Below are 21,255 nucleotides of genomic sequence, written 5' to 3'. Positions count from 1 at the left end.
ATCACGAAATTCGGTGACAGATAAACACGAAATGCAATGGCGAACGGTTAACTAGACTTGGAATATATGACAGCAAAGAAGACATTAAGTTTTATTAGATGTCACCTTCTACGACTTCTTTTCCAGAGATATTAAAGGAAAGTTCAGAACAACACAATGCTATTCAACTAACCATTAAGTAAGGGTAGTAGTCCAGTGTATTTTTCAAATAACGTTATACTGAGTAGACACCTGAGCCTCTAAATGTTTAAAACGTGTTCTACAGCTTGAGCGTAGTACACAGCTTTTTACAAGACATGGTCCATTTTTCAAACTTGATCGCATAAACGTTGAATAGGAATGTTGTTTCTACTTAAATAGATTTTGATATACATTAACAGCCAATAACATCGCGAATCGGCGTTCTATATGTACCGAGCTTGCAACTTAGCAACCTAATAGACACGGCGTCATAAGTTCGTTCCCCTACTGCCAGAACAGTCAATTAGAATATATTTTGTAACATCTTTATCACATAAGAGGGCTCGTTCATTTATCATCGATTAAACAAAATATTGTCGAACTGTTTATAAAGAAAATATACATACTACTCTATCTAGTGACCTATATGTATAAAGACCTGCCATTTTAAATGAAACTTTTTGAAATGTTTTATTTTAACAATTAACCCAGTTTTTAAAAGTTGTTCGTATGAAGAATTCTATAATGTAAAATAAGTGGCATAGATAGGGACTTAACAGTGTTACAAGCAATTGACATTTGTGACCCAATTAATGATAGACAAAGCCTCAACTTAGTTTATTGTGTTTTCTCCAAACAACTTACATAGTGACCTACTTATTCATAGGTCAAAGGCAATATTCTAATTGACCTGAAAATAATATATGCAGGCCAACTATTTTGTTCCAGTTTAATGAAGGATAGATTTGATAGTGTGGCATTCAGTGTGTCCAGTGCCGTAGCCAGTCTTAAAAAAAACACCGAGGCAGAACGGCCTAGGGGAGTCCGGGCCCCCCCCCCCCTGAAATTTTATTTTGCAAGAAGCGATTTCCTGCATTCTGGAGTATCTTTGGTATAATTAAATGTTTAAAAATGTTACATATCAATATCAAATTTCAACATTTTTAGTGCTATAACTTTTGGTACAGTTGAAGTTAATTCTACACGGTTTACATAAATTTAGACAAAACAAATGTGTACTTAGAAAAAAAAATACTGTCACAATCATATGAGGCCTTGTTACCGATACCATAAACCTACTTCTAAACGTCTCACATATCGTCACTGTACCGAAGTTTGTAGAGTTTATTATATTATATCTAATATTCAGTTCTTTCTTCAAATATAGACATTCCGTCTCGATGGTTTGTGTACATTGAGGCCAATGAAGAAAGTTGAAAAGAGTTATTTTTAGAGCTATAGAAATTGTTATTTGCCCCAAAAAACACCGGTGTGCCTCAGTGTAACTACGGCACTGGGGTCACTAGGGGTTTTCCTAGTGACCGTGTGTTTTCGTTCAGCAGAATGTGCTTCGACATTCCTGCATTGTTTTGACAATTTCATTTCGTTAAACTTAATATACTGTATCAAGTTACTTGTTAAATAGTAGCCAGAAATGTTTCTTGATTCGTATCAGTAATAGTTCAAGATGAACTGTATTAAAACAACGTTGTGATAAATTATATATCTTGTTTGTTTAATAAACATCTTACTCGAAAATACTCGCGAATTGTTGTTGTTGTTGCAGAATTAGGGGTTTCATTTTTTTCAAGCTTTATATAGTCACTAAAACAAAAACTCATAGCAGTTAAAAAGTAAACATTTTAAGATTTCATGAATATACATTTGTTTGTGGTTAAGTGAACCAGTCCACGATAATTGAGAAACCATAACATTGTCGATTTAGATGACATGACCTTCTTGACTCAGTTTGCTTAAATACGCGCATCGGTAGCATAGCATTTGGTAGAAAACCTCAATTAATCTCATATATTTTGTCATTGCCAAATTTTGTTGTTTTTTTCCTCATGGTTTTAATGATGTATATCTACATCTGAAATCAGAGAAATAAACTACTTGAGTGGAAGGGAAGTAAAAGAGAATGATTCATTTCAAGGCTTAGATTTCCTTAGATAATCAACTAAAGCTAAAAGCATAAATACGTCAAATGGCTTTAAGACTAAACCAAACTTCTAAGACTGTCAAACGAGCCTTAAGTCGTTTTCAAATGATTTATGACATCCACTATCTCGAATGATTGGAACAATAATGAACAGTCAATGGATGCCGTAACATTTAAAGGGATTCTCTCATGTCTTTGTAAAATGCACTTTTTTTTTGTAATACGATATAAATTGTGGCAAATCATTAAGAGTTAAAACAAAGATACCAAAAGCTGGAACACCTTCAGCAAATTATATGTTGATATTTGACCAAATATCGTCTTTAAGGACCACAATTTTCATTAGCTCTAATAACGGCTATGAGCGATTCGTTGTTGCATGATTGGTTGATTGACATCACATGATGTTAAAAATGTATTGATGTATTGTTTGATATTTCCACTTGTTTTATAGAACGCGGTCCAACATCCAAACAGTTATTTAGAGATTCTACAATCATATTTCAATCTAGGTTCATACATCTACAAACATGTTTTATAAGCAAATCGGCATCTTGAATTCAGCCATTTGAAAATGGTAAAGATAGTAATATGGCCAAGAAATAAACCTATATAAACAACAATGATAATCTAGTAAACAATAAAACTAAGTTTAAATATTGAACAGAACAGAACAAAGCTTATTTCGTTTTAAAAAGTTCACACAATATACACAATGGTATAAATGAGAAATGGGCTTGTCCCTGTAGTTTTTTATTGTATTCGAATCAGTAAAAAGATAAGATACTTGGTGTTAAACTGTTGAAAAAAATGTCCTTCGATCTTCGATTTAATCATATTTCGGATAATATGTCGATTGCTAAGTTACAATTGTCGAAAGTTAATTAACGCTTGTACGATAAAATGGTATGCAACTATAAATGATTTGTCAAACTTGCTAAGTATACTTATATTCCAAATTAAAATCGTAGAAGTGCAATAACTTGATTGATGTGCAATTATGTTCATGTTCATCTTCTTCTGTAATCGTGCTCTTCTCATTACAAAACCGTTATATATCGTGAATGTGAATCGATATATGTGTGTTTGGCTATGAACATGTTTATTGTTTAGGCCTAATAAAATTTCTGTTCTGTATTTCATACAACAGCTATAGGAAATGTGTAATTTATAATTATGGCATCTTAAAGTAGAATCATTTACAGCTGAGCATTTCTTTTTCTTCTTCAAAGATGGATACGGAATGTATATAGTATGTGTTTGTTTTCTGATTGAAAACGTTCGATAGCAAAGAGGGTCGTAGACGATATTATCTCCGTTTATAATCATTTCCTTTCTCAACATACATATGACATCCAAAAATAAAATGGAACTCATCTTCAAGTACTTAGCATATACGACAAAGTCTTTCATTCAAAGGAGTTCTATTCCATGTTTTTACTTCTACGTTCAATCTATGTGAGCCAATACTTAATTTACTAAGTGCAATTCCACGGAGGACAATCACTGGTGCCACAACATTTTGTTATGCGTTGAAAATTCTCCAACGCGCTCCCTGTTGTAGTGCTAATGAGTGAAAAATTGACGTAGTCGGTGAATATGGTCTCTTAATTCTCCTTTTCAGAGTAAAACTAAAAGAAAATTGGGGAAATAGTTCCACATCGGATCAACTGTGTGTTGTGTTGAATGACAAAGTTCAGAACAAAAATCAATCTCTTGTCGACATTCGCAACGTTCACAAAATCGACATTAGTGCACCAAGAGTAGCAAATAAAATTCTAAAACTTGTACCAAAGCATCACCGCCCTTTTCCCACTCATTTTTCATCACAACGGTAGACGCATTGGGACACTTGCATCGCATTACAAAATGCTGTTGCTCCAATGATTGCCATCCGTGAATTCTATATTTTGGAATATAAATGCAATTCAAATAAGATTGGCAATTAAAATCAATAAAAGTCCTGTAAAATATTGCCCTTGAAGAGCCATTAATCCTGCTTGCAAGATTTTGAATAAAATTATCTCTGACACGTTGTCTGAAAACAGACAGAACTAGAGGGATATTACACAATGAGGCATTACAATTATTTTCGTACTATTTGATGTAATACATCTAAACAGATTCTAATTTATGATAATTAAATATGTTATGTATAAACACCATCTATCAAACCAAGATTAGAAAGCAGCTAATTTTCGGATTTTTGTCCTTTCGGAATTTAAAAGTATCGGAAGAAAATCTGGCAACATTGTAAATAACCTTGACATGTTCACAAGAGTCTTGTTTGATTGTTCTGTGCACATAATTTACGTCTCGGCTCTTCTCTGGTAATATTATGTAATTCACCTCTTTCAATTCCCAAATAACATGAGGGTAATCTCAATTTGGACAAATGGTGTCTTATCCAATCTTAAAATTTCTCGAATATAAATTAACATTTGAAAATTCTGCAATACCCCATCTTTGAAAGATAAAACAATATACCATTACATTTTTGTTCAAACTGAGATCTCAATCGTAACAAAGGTTGGGTATAAAATTAAGATTAACATTTACATCATAGAGAATATTTCCATAGCCAAGGTTCTCAAACACAAATTTATCAGACGGACACCAAAATATACAATCATTATTGTTATAATTATTAATATTTACATTTGTTATGACGTTCCTAGCATTATACATAGTTCATTGTTCAATATAAATACTGTACATAAGTGAATCTGGCTTTTTCATTATCTTAGACTAATGGACAATAGAAATCAAACTGGCTGCATTAAAAGTCTGGGGCGAACTTATGCGGGCAATTTACACTCTAACTTTATGTGCAGCTTGTCAACTTCATTTGTGTTGTAAATCCCATCACCACGTGTTTGTGATGTACGATGCGTTTTGAGGTCAAGTAAGATTACCGGCTTCTTTTCCATTTTTACCGTTTACGCATTTAAGTTCCGCCACTAAGAACGCAATCTAAAATGCGTCCCATGCAGAGGCGGATCCAGGAATGAACGTTAGAGGGGGCGTAACTTAGGGGCGCAACCTTTTGACATGCACCCCTCCCTCTGAACCGAAAGTGTATGGCATAAACTGTTTGCATATGGATTGGGGGTTAAGCAATCAAGAAAAATTAACAATTTGTAGTTGGAAATGATGCATTATAGGCGTATTTTATTATTTTTTATCTCCTAAAACGACATAAAAAGTAAACTTTGACGATTTTAGAGGGGGCGCGCGCCGGAAGCGCCCCCCTCTAAATCCGCTAGTGCCATGCAATTTAAAAAAAAATGAATATGTTTGATAAAATTCAGTTTGGTCGAATGCATGGCAACGATGTGACAGAAAAGACGTCTTTTTGAATATACCATTAGTTTTGAAAAAGAGAATGAAGTCGTTCTTATTTTCATCTTCAAGTCAACAATCTGACTGAATATCCCTAAAAAAGAAATTGGTAAAGGGACAACACACGCTGAAAGGCCGTATTACGTTGTTGTTTTCAATAGAATTGGCTCTGCGCGAACAAAAGGTTTATACGATATTGGCAATAAGCGTACGGCTGATGGGGGACCTTTGCCCCGGCCCGCAATTGCTCACACGTGGATGTCCGTGCTTCTGTCGATTCTACGACAGTATCCATTGATCACCTCTGGAACTCGCACCGAGTTTATCCGCTATTATGCTGCTTATTTGTGCATCTCCATTACATAGAATATACGATGGGTTGTTATTAAGTGTAAATATTACGACTATAGAATGAGTTGGGTTGGAAGAACTTGATTTATTATCATATTGCACAACGCATATAAACAGTCCAGATTCTACAGAACGCTTTATATTGTAATCGTCGACACAACTGAAGCATACACCAATACATTAAACACAATTATTAAATTTTCTATGTGATTCTTCTGAAACAATCCTACAGTACCCATCAGTCTCCAACACAAAAAAAATACATTGTAGATTTTAATCAAGCATCCATCTGTTTGAATGGTTGGATTAAAAATGCAACCAATTTTGCACATGTTTAAAAGGTCTTGCGATTTCTAAAATATGATTTACTTTAGACTGTGAATTTCTTTAAAATTATGTATTAATTAAATTTAAAATAGACCAAACAATGTGCATGTTTATCTTTAAAATTCATTAAGAAGTACTTTATTTAAATATGGAGTGCTTAGGTCAACATTATATACAATTTAATATGCAATACATACAAATATATTACACACATGAAACTTTCACTGGGGCCCACGTTTGGCAAGCAATAGCTTGAATTTGCAATTTGGACATAATGAAACTGTTTTAGGCAGAAACGGCATCGAACATCAGTTCAAAAGCAAATACATCAGCCAGAAATACATTTAAATGAGCATACGGAATGTTTTCTGTTCCTCGTTTAGCGAAATTTATTGCCCAAACTCTAGGCGTGAAGGAAGTTTGGACGGAATCAGATACCGATTTGCATAGACATAAAGAAGGCAAAGTGAAGATGGCGGTCCGTAAAAGCTGAGACGAAGCTTGTTACGTGCGGCGTAGACAAACATGTATGTTGATGCAATGAGCATCCAGCTTGTAATGTAACATTGTAACCTCAAGTTATTAAACGTATTACATGTATACAACATTATATAACATTCATACATGAATATGACAAAACAATCACATAATCTGTTTTCTATAAAACCAAGCATGTTTGATGGCACTGACTCATCTGCAAATGCATTTCCCTTTCGATGTTGTATGGTAATGATACGGGAAGTATTAGTTTGTCTTTATTATTTTTAAAGTAAAATGAACCTGCATTTTGTGTCAGACCTTGAAATTCGAGATAACTCGCTTGTACTTATCGCGGTAGCAAAAGTTAAGATAATGCTTAAGTGGTTTGATTGCGCCCAATCTCACAGATCAAACATTTTTCAACAACATCAACGACACAATACGATGCTCTCGACAAAGAACATCACATAAGGAAGGTCCTAGGGCAGTGGAATCACGGAAAACAATACTTATAAGTTACGGTCCTTAAATAAATATTGATGCTACCTCCCTGGCACGATCAAATGGGCACATGCACTTCTATATCGGATTACGTTTTGAATTCATTTACAAACTTTGAAACATACTTCCTTTCTTAAAGTATTGAAAACTGGAGTTTATAGACTTAGCCTCCTCGCTGACGACAAAACGCCCTATCATGGTTTATCTTAATTCAGTTTCTTTTATAGGACGTCAATATAAATTGCTGGTCTGCGTTTGAACTGCACATCCTTCGCATGTTTTACTACCGATGCACATTGATACATGTGAAATGACAGATACTCCTTACAGACGGCTTTCCTACATCTCTGAGAGCCCTATAATTATTGGCAGTGAAAAACGGAAGACTGTAATCGTCTTCTCGAGACGACCAGCTACATCGAAATTGCTATAATTGACTTGCTTTATGTTTGTTTCTCTATCATACTATACTGTGACAGATCACCGGGCTCTAGACCCAGGAGGAATGTACCAAATATGTTGTCTCGCATCAAAACGGTCCGCTCTGCGCCTCACATACCTTAACAGAGCTGGAAACACAACTACGTTGATTGTGCTAATCAACTGAAATGGGTTTGTTTTTAATTGCTTTATTCATCTCTTATTTTCTTGTTGAAGTACTTTATCTCCCATTCGAGAAATATACTTCCAAGAGCAATACAATTGGCAGTTTGAGGCTGTGGTTAACAAGCTCTTCCATGTCAAAATAAGCATCCTCCGGGCCACTTCAAATGCGTATAATGAAACGTTTCTGTTTGCTGGTGACGTCCTAACACGCCAAGAAATAAATCTGCCAACGTACACTGTATTTTCGGTCATTCAAGAAGTCGTATTTTACTGGTGTTTGTCTGGCATATGAAGAATTGAGAGTTTAACAGAAAATGGTTAAACAGATATCACAGTAATAGCCAAATATATCATTCTACCTCATTATTCTTGTAAATTCACATGTTTTGAATAATTTCAACAGGCCCTTTAAAACAAATTGTGGATGTTATAATAGTAAAGTCAGATTTAATGTCATTTGACATTTTATATTTGATAATTAAACTGATGGTTCTAATTGTTTCCGAGTTTCACTTTAGGTAGCGACACATTTTTCTTTGGAGAAAATTGTATACTGGCCATCATTGCAATCGCGGTATTTTGTGGCAAATGTTACACCACCACGTCAACAACTAACTTGGCTTTATTGTTAAGAAAAATTTCCACCATCTGTAAATATTAACGTCAATCAATTTTAAATGCCTTTCCCAAAGAAACACACAGAACTGAATCTGTGTCGGAATTTTCGTTACTTATAAGTGACTCTCCGATCGTATTAAACAAGAAAATATACCAACAGGGTGGTGTAACACTGGTTAATATCACTGGTGCAGATTATATACTAGTATTTAAAATTAAACACATATTTTAGATATTGTCTCTATGATTAACCTGAATAGTGTATGCTGTACATGCATTTGAGATACTAAAGTGTTGACTTGACTTGCTTTAATAATGTAATATTTTACACGTTACATATTATAGCTAGATGACATGAAGTAAAATCTTAATAACTAAGAATGTGCGGGGTGGGTGGAACGAACGGGCCCTCCTAAATCATTAAGATTTTACTTCAGACCTCACTGGCTGACACATTGTCAACGCCAATTCTGACACAGGGAGTGTGTATCGGATGAGTGACAGAAGGTGGACCCTTAAACACCCGCGAAAGTTAAAATTCTTAATGATAACACCTAGTACTTATATAGTGATTGCCTGTCTGCCATTTTATTTGGTGAAAATGTAGGTTGTAATCCAAGAAATTTGATTTATTTTAAATATAGCAATTAACTTAGTAGATAGCTCAAGTATATACCCTTCTTAAATAGTATTTTATTAAAGTACAGCGAGTCGCCAGATGAACATTATATGGCGAACACAAATTAACCCTAATGGTTAACAATGTATTTTGTCCAACGAGAAGGCAATATTTCTCAAGTTTATTTAATACATTTATTTTAGTAAATAAGCAGTCAGACGTTATTAATTTTAAACATATAAACAGTGGCTGGCCCAATAAGTGCATGGGCAGTTTGGACAATATAATATAGAACACTTTAAAACCTTAAAGATAAAAAGTTTAATATTTCAAACATATAATATTCATTTATATTTATATAAAACAATGCAACATTATATGTCATACTTTTATATACATGATATATTGGAACGGTTTCAACGAAAGCAGTGGCTTATCATCTTCAATTATTATTTTTTAATATAAGTACTTACACAAAATGATTTGGTATGCAAATGTTTCACATCAAACCATTTATTTCCGTATATACATGTACAAATTAACAATCGTACCCATTACATAATCCGGTCAAGTCAGCTTTCATACACCACAGTAACATGTATGTCATTGTCTCTACACAAACAAGCTATGTGATTTTATCCGAAGGTGGGCAAATAGAAGACGACTGTATCCTGTCCTTACTATAAATCAGTAATACCTTAAAAATGTAAAAGCAAATAAAAGAAAAAAGCAGTTAGTAAAGTGGTAAACAATGACATTGTAAACATAAAAAAAAACTATCACAGGCACTATAGTCATTGGAGAGATTGCGGACCGGTACATATACATGAACGTGTACGTAAAGATTCCCGTAGAAGTACACATGACAGTTGTCGATACCTTGCACGGGCCTACTCATACATGCTCTGGTAACACGCTTTCCTATGTACAAAGTGCACATACCCACACAAAAAGTAGAACATAAAAACATTTTGCAACATGTTTATGTCTTATGTAGGAGACCTTTAGCATTGATTAAAAAACAATCTGATTAGCATTGATTTAAAAAACCCATCTGTTTAAGATCATGGAAATATCATTTGTTCATCAACTTCGATTGGAATACTGGAAGAAAAAACAATAAATGGCCAACACAACTAAACAAATTAGTATCCGATATTTCTTACAAGGGTGTCAGAATTCCCGGTATAATGGCCGACTTTCGACAGATGGGGGTTGCGTGTAGCAGGGTGTTTATCCCCTCTCCCACACAACAACCCACCGGCCCATGGGGTACATACGCCACTTCAGGGGGTAATTGTCTCAATAAACTTTCATTTGTATCTTACACTTTTGTAATGGAAATCTCGGGAAGTTCAAACAATGCAATATGATGTCCAATAAAATGACATTAAAGCTTCATGGCAAGGTTAATAACATAGACTAGTTCGTAGTTTATTAGCTAGATTAATGATGTTCTTTTATATATCATGACACAGGATTTCCTCAGCAAAATTGTTCTCTCTGCTATAATGCATATGACTATGAGTACGAACAAATATACAGTCAACTGATCTACCGCAGATGAACATCGCTACAGTCAACTGATCTACCGCAGATGAACATCGCTACAGTCAACTGATCTACCGCAGATGAACATCGCTACAGTCAACTGATCTACCGCAGATGAACATCGCTACAGTCAACTGATCTACCGCAGATGAACATCGCTTTTAATGCGGTTATAAATTGCCGCCTGTATGTGTATTTCTTTCATGTTTTTCGAAGAAATATGGAGTTTTATCAGTGAAATAACAACAGTGAACATACAATTTTGTTATTTTCACTGCAAACAAAGGAGTGAAAATATCAATTTTAAGAACTACTTTTAAAATCCAGTGTAGTTACTTTCCCTTGATCAAAACTAAACACATCACTTTTGAACCAGATACTGTTGCCAAAACAATAATTTGATATTCAAATAGGTTGTGTAAGTTTAACTTAAGATAAAGATGGAAATAAACAATTAATCGTTTATTATAAAAATGGTAATTCTTTTTTTAAACGTTTTGTGGAACTTTGAAGCTGAATGTACGAACATTTGCTTTCATACAAAACAAATTACAAAGGAAAACAACTGCTCGGAAATGAATTCAATGCTACATCATATTTCAAATATATTTTTTAACTGTTTGACTTTGTTATACAAACTTCATAGAAAATTCACAAAACAAGTACCAGATTAACTGATGATTTTATTAACCCCCACCCACGCGTCAAAATGTGTCAACAACCTAGCGTTGCCTTCACTTTTTATTTGAAAAAACGACTCGTCCTCAAGCGAATCAGACTGATCCCTTTTGAATACCCATTTATCATGAAAATAACTCTCAAACTAAGAATAATGTTTTATAATCCAATGAGTATCCACAATTGTCTTGCTAACATGTTCGACCTTTCAAATTTTACTTTAGTAAATGGCGACCAGTGTAGTAATTTCGTCATGTATTCTCATCCTGTCCAATCTAAAAGTAGTTGCAATAACTGTTATAATTTGGACCATAGATGCATTAATAAAAGTTCGTTTATGAATATTCACTAAAAACAAGTAAAACAAAACTACAACCAAACACTTTCCCCACGAACCGGAAATGACATTTACGTCATCAGCGCAAAACTTTGCGTGAGGGGCCTACCATTGTAAGCGGTGTATGAAAAACTCTTTTTAAAAAGGGGATATTTAAAAAGATAATGCAAATACCAATACAACTCCTAAAATAAGCATAAAGGAAACAGATTTTTTTTTATTCATTCCCATATGTGTTGTATATTTGAACATGGTTTTCACGCGTAAACAAGCCATCTATACAACCATAATACCTCAGTTTCTAGAACATAATGAAATCAATTCATACATTCTGTCAAGAAACCTCTAGCATGCAAACACATGAACTATTTCGATTCAATTTTATGTTTGCAATCCCCTTATCGCTGAACCGTACACGACAATTCAAAACTTTCAAACCAACACGGAACTAATACCCAAATTTATTTACTCTTTTTTGCGCTTCTGACTCATATAATTAAATATATATTGTTTAAGTTATGTGTATAGAAACGCATATATTATTGTTTTCTTTATGTACAGTTACATCGATCATATATATTTAAGAAATACAAGTACAACCAATGCACCGAGTCACCTTTGCGCATTGAAATTTATAATTATTTGCACAATTATGACAAGTGTTTTTTTTATCCTTTTTATTTAAGCCTTTTCGTTTACAAGTTATGTATCTTTATCTGGATAAATGGAACTGCCAGAGAGGTGCAACAGGCAAGAAGGAGCTGAGTAAATATTGATGCAATCAAAGGTCTGTTGTTACATGACACTTCATTTGTACGTGTAAAAGGAACTATTTATTTACCGACATTGCCTATACTAAACAGCCATATCGGGACACGTCCGGACAATTAACGGCTGACTGGACCGGGCCGGAAAACTAATATTGGGCTGCGTGTCTGCCACGAGACCATGTTTACTCTCTCGCGCGTCTGTTTGCTTATTTTATACCATTTATACAGTTATTAATGTTGGGGGCGATAATTGACAACTGTTTCTGGAATAAAAAGGAGATATTTTCACGAAACCTACCGTGATTTCCCTGGTAAATGATCAGCTGGGGATACTGCCTTGTTTCGTTATAAGCCAGGCAGCATTTCTTACTTGTAACAGTAACCTGGCCATGCAATGCAGCCACATTTTTATAATGAGGAATATACTAATAATTTTAGATTGTTTTTGCAAAGTACCTTATAAATGACCTTACTTTTTTAATCCAGTTAAAGGCGTATTAGCAAAAGAGCATATAAATGCCATATATGGCCATAATAAACATCGTCATTAAAATTATTTACTTGGTGAACTCTGATATTCAGTGTTTTCTGTTTGTAAACCCCCTTTTGTATTTAAGATGGTAAGGTAATTTGAATATTCTCTGATAACTTGATTTTGCCATGGGATGAAACAGCGAAACTTAAATTGCGTTTAACACATTTATGGATCGGAATTCCAATTTCTCTAGTACAAGTGGTTTTATTGGCGTTCAATTGCGGATTAATTTAATACACCGCATCTGCTTTACTTCCAGTCGTAGCGATCGCTCATTTAGCTGGAAAAGTGAAAAATTGTATACTTCCTTTAAACAGAAATATGCAATTATTTTTAGTTTGCCATTCATAGCTGACAAATGATAAACGTCTTTAAACATTGTTCACATGAAGGTCATATTGAGTCATACCTACTATGCTCATTGTATTTAAGTATTTAGGTAACATGCTTTACTAAGTACAAAATATCAGAGTTCAATCAAAAACAAGCGAATATTGTAAAGTTTATAAGAATTATCCTAGGTCAAATCTTGAAAGGGTTTGGTATGTAAGTCTGGCGTAGTTTGGTCGTGGTTAAGCGATGCAAATTATGATACACTAGGAGCTGTATCCTGGCCGCTGATCCATTGTGTAGGTTTTAAATATTAATATGGATGTCTTCCCGTATAATTTGGACGGCATCAATTGGCAGGTGGTAAAGAGACTTATTGAGAAAGGAGGTGATATATTTCTAGCCATGCAGTCGGTATACCGCGATAATGGATGACATGGCGGGGCTCCCGGGGCGCGCTGATTTCCCCACGGATCTTACTGCCGCTAAATGAACCAGCGACGAACAAACTAGATAGTAGTCCTGTACCATTGTTCAATATTCGTGTGCGATTATGAAATACAAATAAAACGCCCAGAGCGATAGGTTATGCGTGAACTAGTGTGTTAAAATTAAACTTCTTATGGATTCTTCGTTCAATGATATCTTTGCAATAATTCAAGCAATGAATGTGTGATTAACCTTTGCGTTGAAAAATAAACTCATAGGAAAATATCATTTAAAGAACATGTTTTATGGGGTTCATGATCATCGCATTAAGAATGGTTAGATTCTTTATCGCCAACGGACTGTGAACATTATCTGCTCGCCGCCAGAAATTATGTATGCGAGCACGAGCGAAGTGGTCACTGTTGGAATCTAAGTGTTTTTCTGCATTACTTGTCGCCAATACATATCATTCTGAAAAGCCTCTTTCATTGCATTAGTGCGTCTCCACGAAAACCGTGCGTCAACAAAATGGGACACAATATTAGTCAATCATCGTGGCCGTCCCTTCAAAGACGGCACGTCATTCTTAATTTGCCCGCCTGAATCTCAATCATAGAGGCGATCATAAAGACGACTTTTCAATATAGTCTGTGACAATCTTGGCAGCACGTTTTGGTGTCTGATTTGACGCCTCGTATTTATTACTTTGACTCAATGTCATATTCTCAGAATTGTTATCACGGTGATATATGGTGTTCTTTTTTAGCTGTTTCAACCCTCCAAAGCCGAAGGGAAATCCTCTCTGAAACTAAAGGATCTACAGCTCAATATTATCGTAGATATTTATATACTCACATGGCATGTGATTGCCATAATTCATAACTCATAATTGGTATTTACTGTGTTTTTGTACGAAACATGCTCGGAACCTCTCCTGCCGAGTTTGTAGTATTTCCTGTATCACGTGAGTCATAGGGAAATATCAGCCCGATGAGGCGTTATACGGTGACTTCTTGGGTGTCACCATAGACACCAGTACCAATAAGGGACAACAGTTGGTTTACCTATTGATTATTATTATGTGAACTGTGTTGTTTGTGTGTATAGTTTGTAACGTTTGACCTTTGATTAAATGTTCCGGGATTCATTGAAGCTGTTTAATCCAAGTTGTCACATTTCCCAAACAGAATCGCAGAACAGAACCGGAGCACAGAGAGAGACCAATTAGTTCTCGTACCATGAAAAAAACACTTGACCCTTCCATTAACCCTTAAGATTTGTTCATATAAATAAGAACGAACGATACACTCTCCCTACCGCTTATCGGAGAAATACACGCTCATCAATTGGCTTTCTGTGCTCTAGTCGAACGGCCCGATATGTTTGAAGAATCTTTCTTGGGAGCAGATTTTGTCAATTTAATATAAGGACTGACAAATCATATTCTTTCTTTGATTCTTGCATCTTCTACATAGAGACCACGAAAGTACCAGAAATGGTGAGTAATTCTAATGGACACCGATGTTTCGAGGGAAAAACAAATAAATTATGCGCTATTGGGTTACCATTAACTCCAAGCTGTCCCGTGGAAAATGGATTTGGCTTTACTTTTTGTCTCATACGAATGAAATTACTTTCTTGACATTTCTTTGCGACAAAGTAAAATGAAACCCCCGTAACGCAATAGACCAATTAATATTCGCCATTATTCTGTGAAAGGATTTTGTCAAGCTGGCTGCCGAGATATTTTTGCTTTTTGCTAAAACATAAGGGCAATTTTCTCCGAACGTGTTTATTTCCCAAACCTAATAGAGGAGGCTCCAAACGTCTTTAAACCAACGTATGTAAAAATGAATGTGCAAAGATTGAAAAGTGAATGCTTGACCACAGTGCTTGTCCAAATTATTAATGTATTGTTTTTATACCAGGTTAGAAATTAAACACACAATTAAATAATTATGAACCCTCATTCTGCCAGTCTCTCGTTGCAAATTTTAAGTGTACGTGATCAGACAGCATCTTTTAATTGAGAAGGCAGTCAACGTAAACTACTCCTGGCCTTGTAGTGCTTATAGTGAATAGTTTATGCATATTAAACTGTTATATCATAACAGCATGAGCATGGCAGTTTCTGCAATTCAATTTAACCAATGAAATAAAATGTATGTTCATAATAAATTATATTAAACGATCTTATACAAATTGCAATGAATCGTGTAATGTGTGGTGGCTTGTAGGGCAATCCACCTTTTTTGTTAAAAATTGATGACAAGTTTTCTAGATTAATTTACGCTGGGAGATTTGAGGCCGTGCTTGAATGTATGCGGGGAAATGTGAAGCCGTCCTGAATATATGCGGGGGAAATGAGAGGTCATGTTGTATATATGCGGCGGAAATGTGAGGTTGTGCTAAATATATGTGGGGGGAATATGGGGCTGTGCTCGAATATATGCGGGGTAAATGTGAGGCCGTCCTGGATATATGCGGGGGAATGTGAGGTCGTACTGGATATATAGGGGGTAATGTGATGCTAGTGCTGAATATATGCGGGGGAAATGTGAGGCCGTGCTGAATATATGCGGCAGAAATGTGAGGCTGTGTCAAGCATATTATTTCTAATAAAATTTTCGCTTCAACTGTTAACCTACAGCACCGATCTCACACGCACTAGCACCAGATTTAAAAGAGTAGTTAACTAATAAAGACAGGGAGCAATTGTTAAATACAACCAAAGAAAGCAAGGCACTATCCTTTCTTTGCTTCAAGTTCTATGAATGTGAAAAGATTATTGCCGAGGAAACGCCAAAGTGATGAGTGTTAATGGTCGGACACTGCCATCTGGAGTCGCAATGGCCTAATGTTCAAGACAATGGTCACCGATACTGTTATTAGTTCGCCATTCCCAGCGGCGAATGTACCGTTTGCACGTGTGTCACAGATGCACACACATTATGTATCTTGTATTGCCATTAGCCATGGCTATTAGGCTGTGCATGCACTAACATATAATTTAAAAGTTACCAAGAAATTTGCGCAAATTAGTTTCCGTTACTTTGGTCCCAACAGTAGCGATTGGTAATGCTTTCATCTTATTATAACATAATCGTGAGAATTGCCTTTCTTTTTAAACATATATACATGTTCGTGCATGAATTGGTTTTAATTTGGTCATCAGGGTGTTAAGTACTTATAATAATCAATAAGCTTAAAAAATAGATAATTATTCAATTCTAAAAAAAATCTGATTATGTTTTTTTGATATACAATGTATGTGCAAGAAGATTAGAAATTAAATAAATTATATAAAGGAAAAAGAATAAAATATGAAAAGAAAATACTCGTAGACAGCAGGATTCGAACTGGTCCTCTGGTTTTTCAACCAGTGAACATTTATTCAGTGTACCATGAAGACGGGAACGGAGGTATAATTTATAATTTTGGAGGAATTTGTCAACATTTGAAAGGTCATATTTAAAAAAAAATAATGTGCGATGCTGGTTGGTTCTTAAAATCATCAAAAGTCCTGTTTCGTTTGAAAAAAAAATGTACATTGACAAATAAAGTGGCCAAAGAAAACGTCTTGAGTTTTGAATCGATCCAGATAACGAGACTTCACGATATACCAGTACACGATATACCAGTACACGATATACCAGTACACGATAAACCAGTACACGATATACCAGTACACGATATACCAGTACACGATATACCAGTTTATACAAAACATGTTCTTCAAATTATGCAAGAATCGGACAAAGAGAGTTACGTATATTAATTTAAAATATATTACCATGATTTAAAATATATTACAATGATTTAAAATATATAACAATTCATTAGCACATATGCTATTAGCAGAAACAACCAAACTTCTAACTATATGTCGATGTTTGTATCAAAGAGTTTATAAATTCTGAAAACAATCGTGTCCTCGTTCACTTGTGCTAGATGAACAGACGGATGGAAATGGTATACAAACATTGTTCCTTGCTAACTATATAACAAATAGTTACGAAGTGATAAGGTCTAAATTTCATAATCATTAAAGTTGAATATAGTGTGCATTGTGGAACGTGTTTTGATGCTATATTTCAGGAATTATATATATTTCTTTTACTTTATTTTAAGACAATTAACCTACAACTGCGCACCTCCCGTTAAACTGTGTGTAGCTTTATACATATTTGTTTAGATCGTGTTTTGTTGATACTTCTCTGCAAAATTGGCGTAAAAGTGCGCATGTGAGTGTTGATGGTATATGGTTCATTTAGCATGTCCAAAGGGTGCTGACAGTGACGAGATAATTGTGTAATTGAGCGGCCCAGTTCTGCATACGGCGTCAGTTTTCACCAGGGAACACTTACAGTGCCTGCCCGAAAATATGATAGTTTTGACATTTTGTTCATGTTATCATTTATTTATTGTGACATTTTACAGGAATGAAGTTTTATAATAAAGTCTTCAAAACTTCGCTCTTTGTATATATCCATAGTGTGTGTATGGTTATCTAATCATTCGGCCATACTTGTTGTTTATGAACGTAGATGAAATTTGAATGAGAAACATTTGAAAAAAAATATTTAAGTTATTGTTTTATTAAAATGTGAAGTTTGAGTCCAAAGCCCTGTGTGCTGATCGAGAGCAGGTAAAACTGACAACACTGTGAACAATATTAAAATGTTAGTTCACTGTTTGAAACATTGAAATAATAACACTGTTTGAAACAGTGAAGTATCTTTTTTATTTCACTGATTCAACTCTTTAAATCACATGAAAGCATACATTGAATTGCGATCTTACACCAAAATTAAACTCTATGTGCACTTTACAATAACAAAACTATAATATGGTGTAAAGGCATAACACGCCGAAAGCATTTGGTATGAAACAACAAGTGAAATACGTTCTTGTCTGACCCACGTTGCGTTAATATTGAACAGAAATAATAACAATTTTCTTTTTCAAATATTTACATTTTACTCGGCAATTGAGCATGCTTATCGCGGCAATCTGGGCTCGTGTAACGCGTGTAAATATTGTAGCAGTAAGTGAGAATATTTTAACATGTGGAAAATCATGTGTCAATATTTAACAACAATAAATGAACAAGTGCGGCAAGTTGATTGGGAACAAATATGAAGAGTTCTTGATTTATCAGAAAAATGTCCACAACTTAAATTGCAAGTTGATTCAATGATTAGTATTGAGTAAAATATCTAGTACATGTGATTAATTTTCGCGCATATATCGCAAAAGAAAGTTTGTCTTCGTTGACTTCATAAGTTTGTTTTTCTTACAATATATCAAACATTCGTTTAGTTTTAACAATTTATCATAATTTTTATAGAAACGTATACATATCAATTGAATTACCTTGGTCATAAAAGTTTTACAATATAAAGATACGGACATTTTACTGGATATCTCAAGAAACTTTTCAAAACACACAGTGAGCCCTAAGTTTCAAAACACACAATGAGCCCTAAGTTTCAAAACACACAATGAGCCCTAAGTTTCAAAACACACAGTGAGCCCTTTATTAGCCAACGGATACCGAATATTAGTAAATAAGTAACACACCAACATGAACAATTGTTGATTGGACAATTGAGATATATTTTTATGACATTATGTTGGGCTTTTTCAAAGGCAACATAATATGACTTTAAACAGCCATTTTGTTATGAATAAAAAAAACAACTTAATTTTGCGATGTGGTTTTGACAGAGTTTTGAACCAACACCAACTTACCTTCAAGAAGCACCAACAGACTCTTCATGATCCCGTTATTTGAAAGAAATATCCTTTTCTTCCGTTTTGTTTTTACTTTAACATAAACTAATATAATTTGTTCTTCATTAATTTATTTTCACCACACTGTCCTGATTCACGTTTGAGTGTAAGCTGCATCCGTATGCATACCAAACACTTATAAATGCAAGTTATTTAAGTAGTATATATTTCATCTAATAATGATAACAAATGCTTCAATGTCTTGCTCACTATATCTAATAACACATTTGGTATAGCCAAAACCTCTTAATGTCCTGAATTATGAGAAAACGAATAACCGTTCCCTAGAATTAGTCAGATGTAAGGAGTCTCAAAATATGTAAATAATCTGACAGGGCCAAACTAACGACAGTCATAGCCATGTATTATTTTTCATGAATTAACCAATACCAGGCATGCGGCTAGAAGTGAGTGCTTTCTTGGAGCAGCTCGGCAGTGGAAGGGAGCGGATATCGGATACAGTGCCGCTGATGGAGGCTGGAGATCGCCAAAACGAGTATGGACCAACTTTAGAACTTCACACTAAGATCGTAACAAGTAGTAGTAGGGACCGACTTCAAAACTTCACACTAAGATCGTCACAAGGAGAAGGGTCCAACTTAAAAACATCACACTGAGATCGCCACAAGGAATAGGGACCAACTTCAGAAGTTCACTCTCAGATCGCCGCTGGGAGTAGGGACCAACCTCAGAACTTCACACTCTGATCTCCACTAGGAGTATGGACCAACTTCAGAAGTTCACTCTCAGATCGCCGCTAGGAGTAGGGACCAACTTCAGAACTTCACACTCTGATCTCCACTAGGAGTAGGGACCAACCTCAGAACTTCACACTCAGATCGCCACTAGGAGTAGGGACCAACCTCAGAACTTCACACTCTGATCGCCACTAGGAGTAGTGACCAACTTCAGAACTTCACACTCTGATCGCCACTAAGAGTAGTGACCAACTTCAGAACTCCACACTCTGATCGCCACTAGGAGTAGTGACCAACTTCAGAACTCCACACTCTGATCGCCACTAGGAGTAGTGACCAACTTCAGAACTCCACACTCTGATCGCCACTAGGAGTAGGGACCAACCTCAGAACTCCACACTCTGATCGCCACTAGTAGTAGGGACAAACCTCAGAACTTCACACTCTGATCGCCACTAGGAGTAGGGACCAACCTCAGAACTTCACACTCTAATCGCCACTAGGAGTAGGGACCAACCTCAGAACTTCACACTCTGATCGCCACTAGGAGTAGGGACCAACCTCAGAACTTCACACTCTGATCGCCACTAGGAGTAGGGACCATCCTCAGAACTCCACACTCTGATCGCCACTAGGAGTAGGGACAAATTCAGAACTTCACACTCTGATCGCCACTAGGAGTAGGGACCAACCTCAGAACTTCACACTCTGATCGCCACTAGGAGTAGGGACCATCCTCAGAACTCCACACTCTGATCGCCACTAGGAGTAGGGACCAACCTCAGAACTCCACACTCTGATCGCCACTAGGAGTAGGGACCAACCTCAGAACTCCACACTCTGATCGCCACTAGGAGTAGGGACCAACCTCAGAACTCCACACTCTGATCGCCACTAGGAGTAGGGACCAACCTCAGAACTTCACACTCTGATCGCCACTAGGAGTATTATCTTGAAATGATTTATAGTGCGTGCAAACAAGAGACCCATGAAGGCATTTCATGTGTTTTTCTTATTTGTCGGGACCCCGAATAAATCTGTTATACCGCAATATATTATCTGTTATACCGCAATAAATTATCTGTTATACCGCAATATATTATCTGTTATACCGCAATATATTATCTGTTATACCGCAATATATTAACTTAAGTCTTATCTAGTT

General features: G+C 35.5%; 1 protein-coding gene across 1 annotated transcript in view; it reads right to left on the bottom strand.

Moving 5' to 3' along the window:
- The window catches only part of LOC128226453 (opioid-binding protein/cell adhesion molecule homolog), a 52,368-nt gene extending 32,678 nt beyond the window's left edge, over positions 1-19,690 (bottom strand). The window contains exon 1 of the mRNA XM_052936332.1: positions 19,351-19,690. Within this exon, the coding sequence (XP_052792292.1) occupies positions 19,351-19,378 (28 nt within the window). The 5' untranslated portion in view covers positions 19,379-19,690. The remainder of the gene's footprint in view (positions 1-19,350) is intronic.
- Positions 19,691-21,255: the final 1,565 nt, after the last annotated feature.

This window comes from Mya arenaria, chromosome 3 (genome assembly GCF_026914265.1).
Source record: "Mya arenaria isolate MELC-2E11 chromosome 3, ASM2691426v1".
Classification (NCBI taxonomy): domain Eukaryota; kingdom Metazoa; phylum Mollusca; class Bivalvia; order Myida; family Myidae; genus Mya; species Mya arenaria.
Note: the sequence above shows the minus strand (reverse complement) of the source record. Positions and strands in the feature narration are given on the sequence as shown.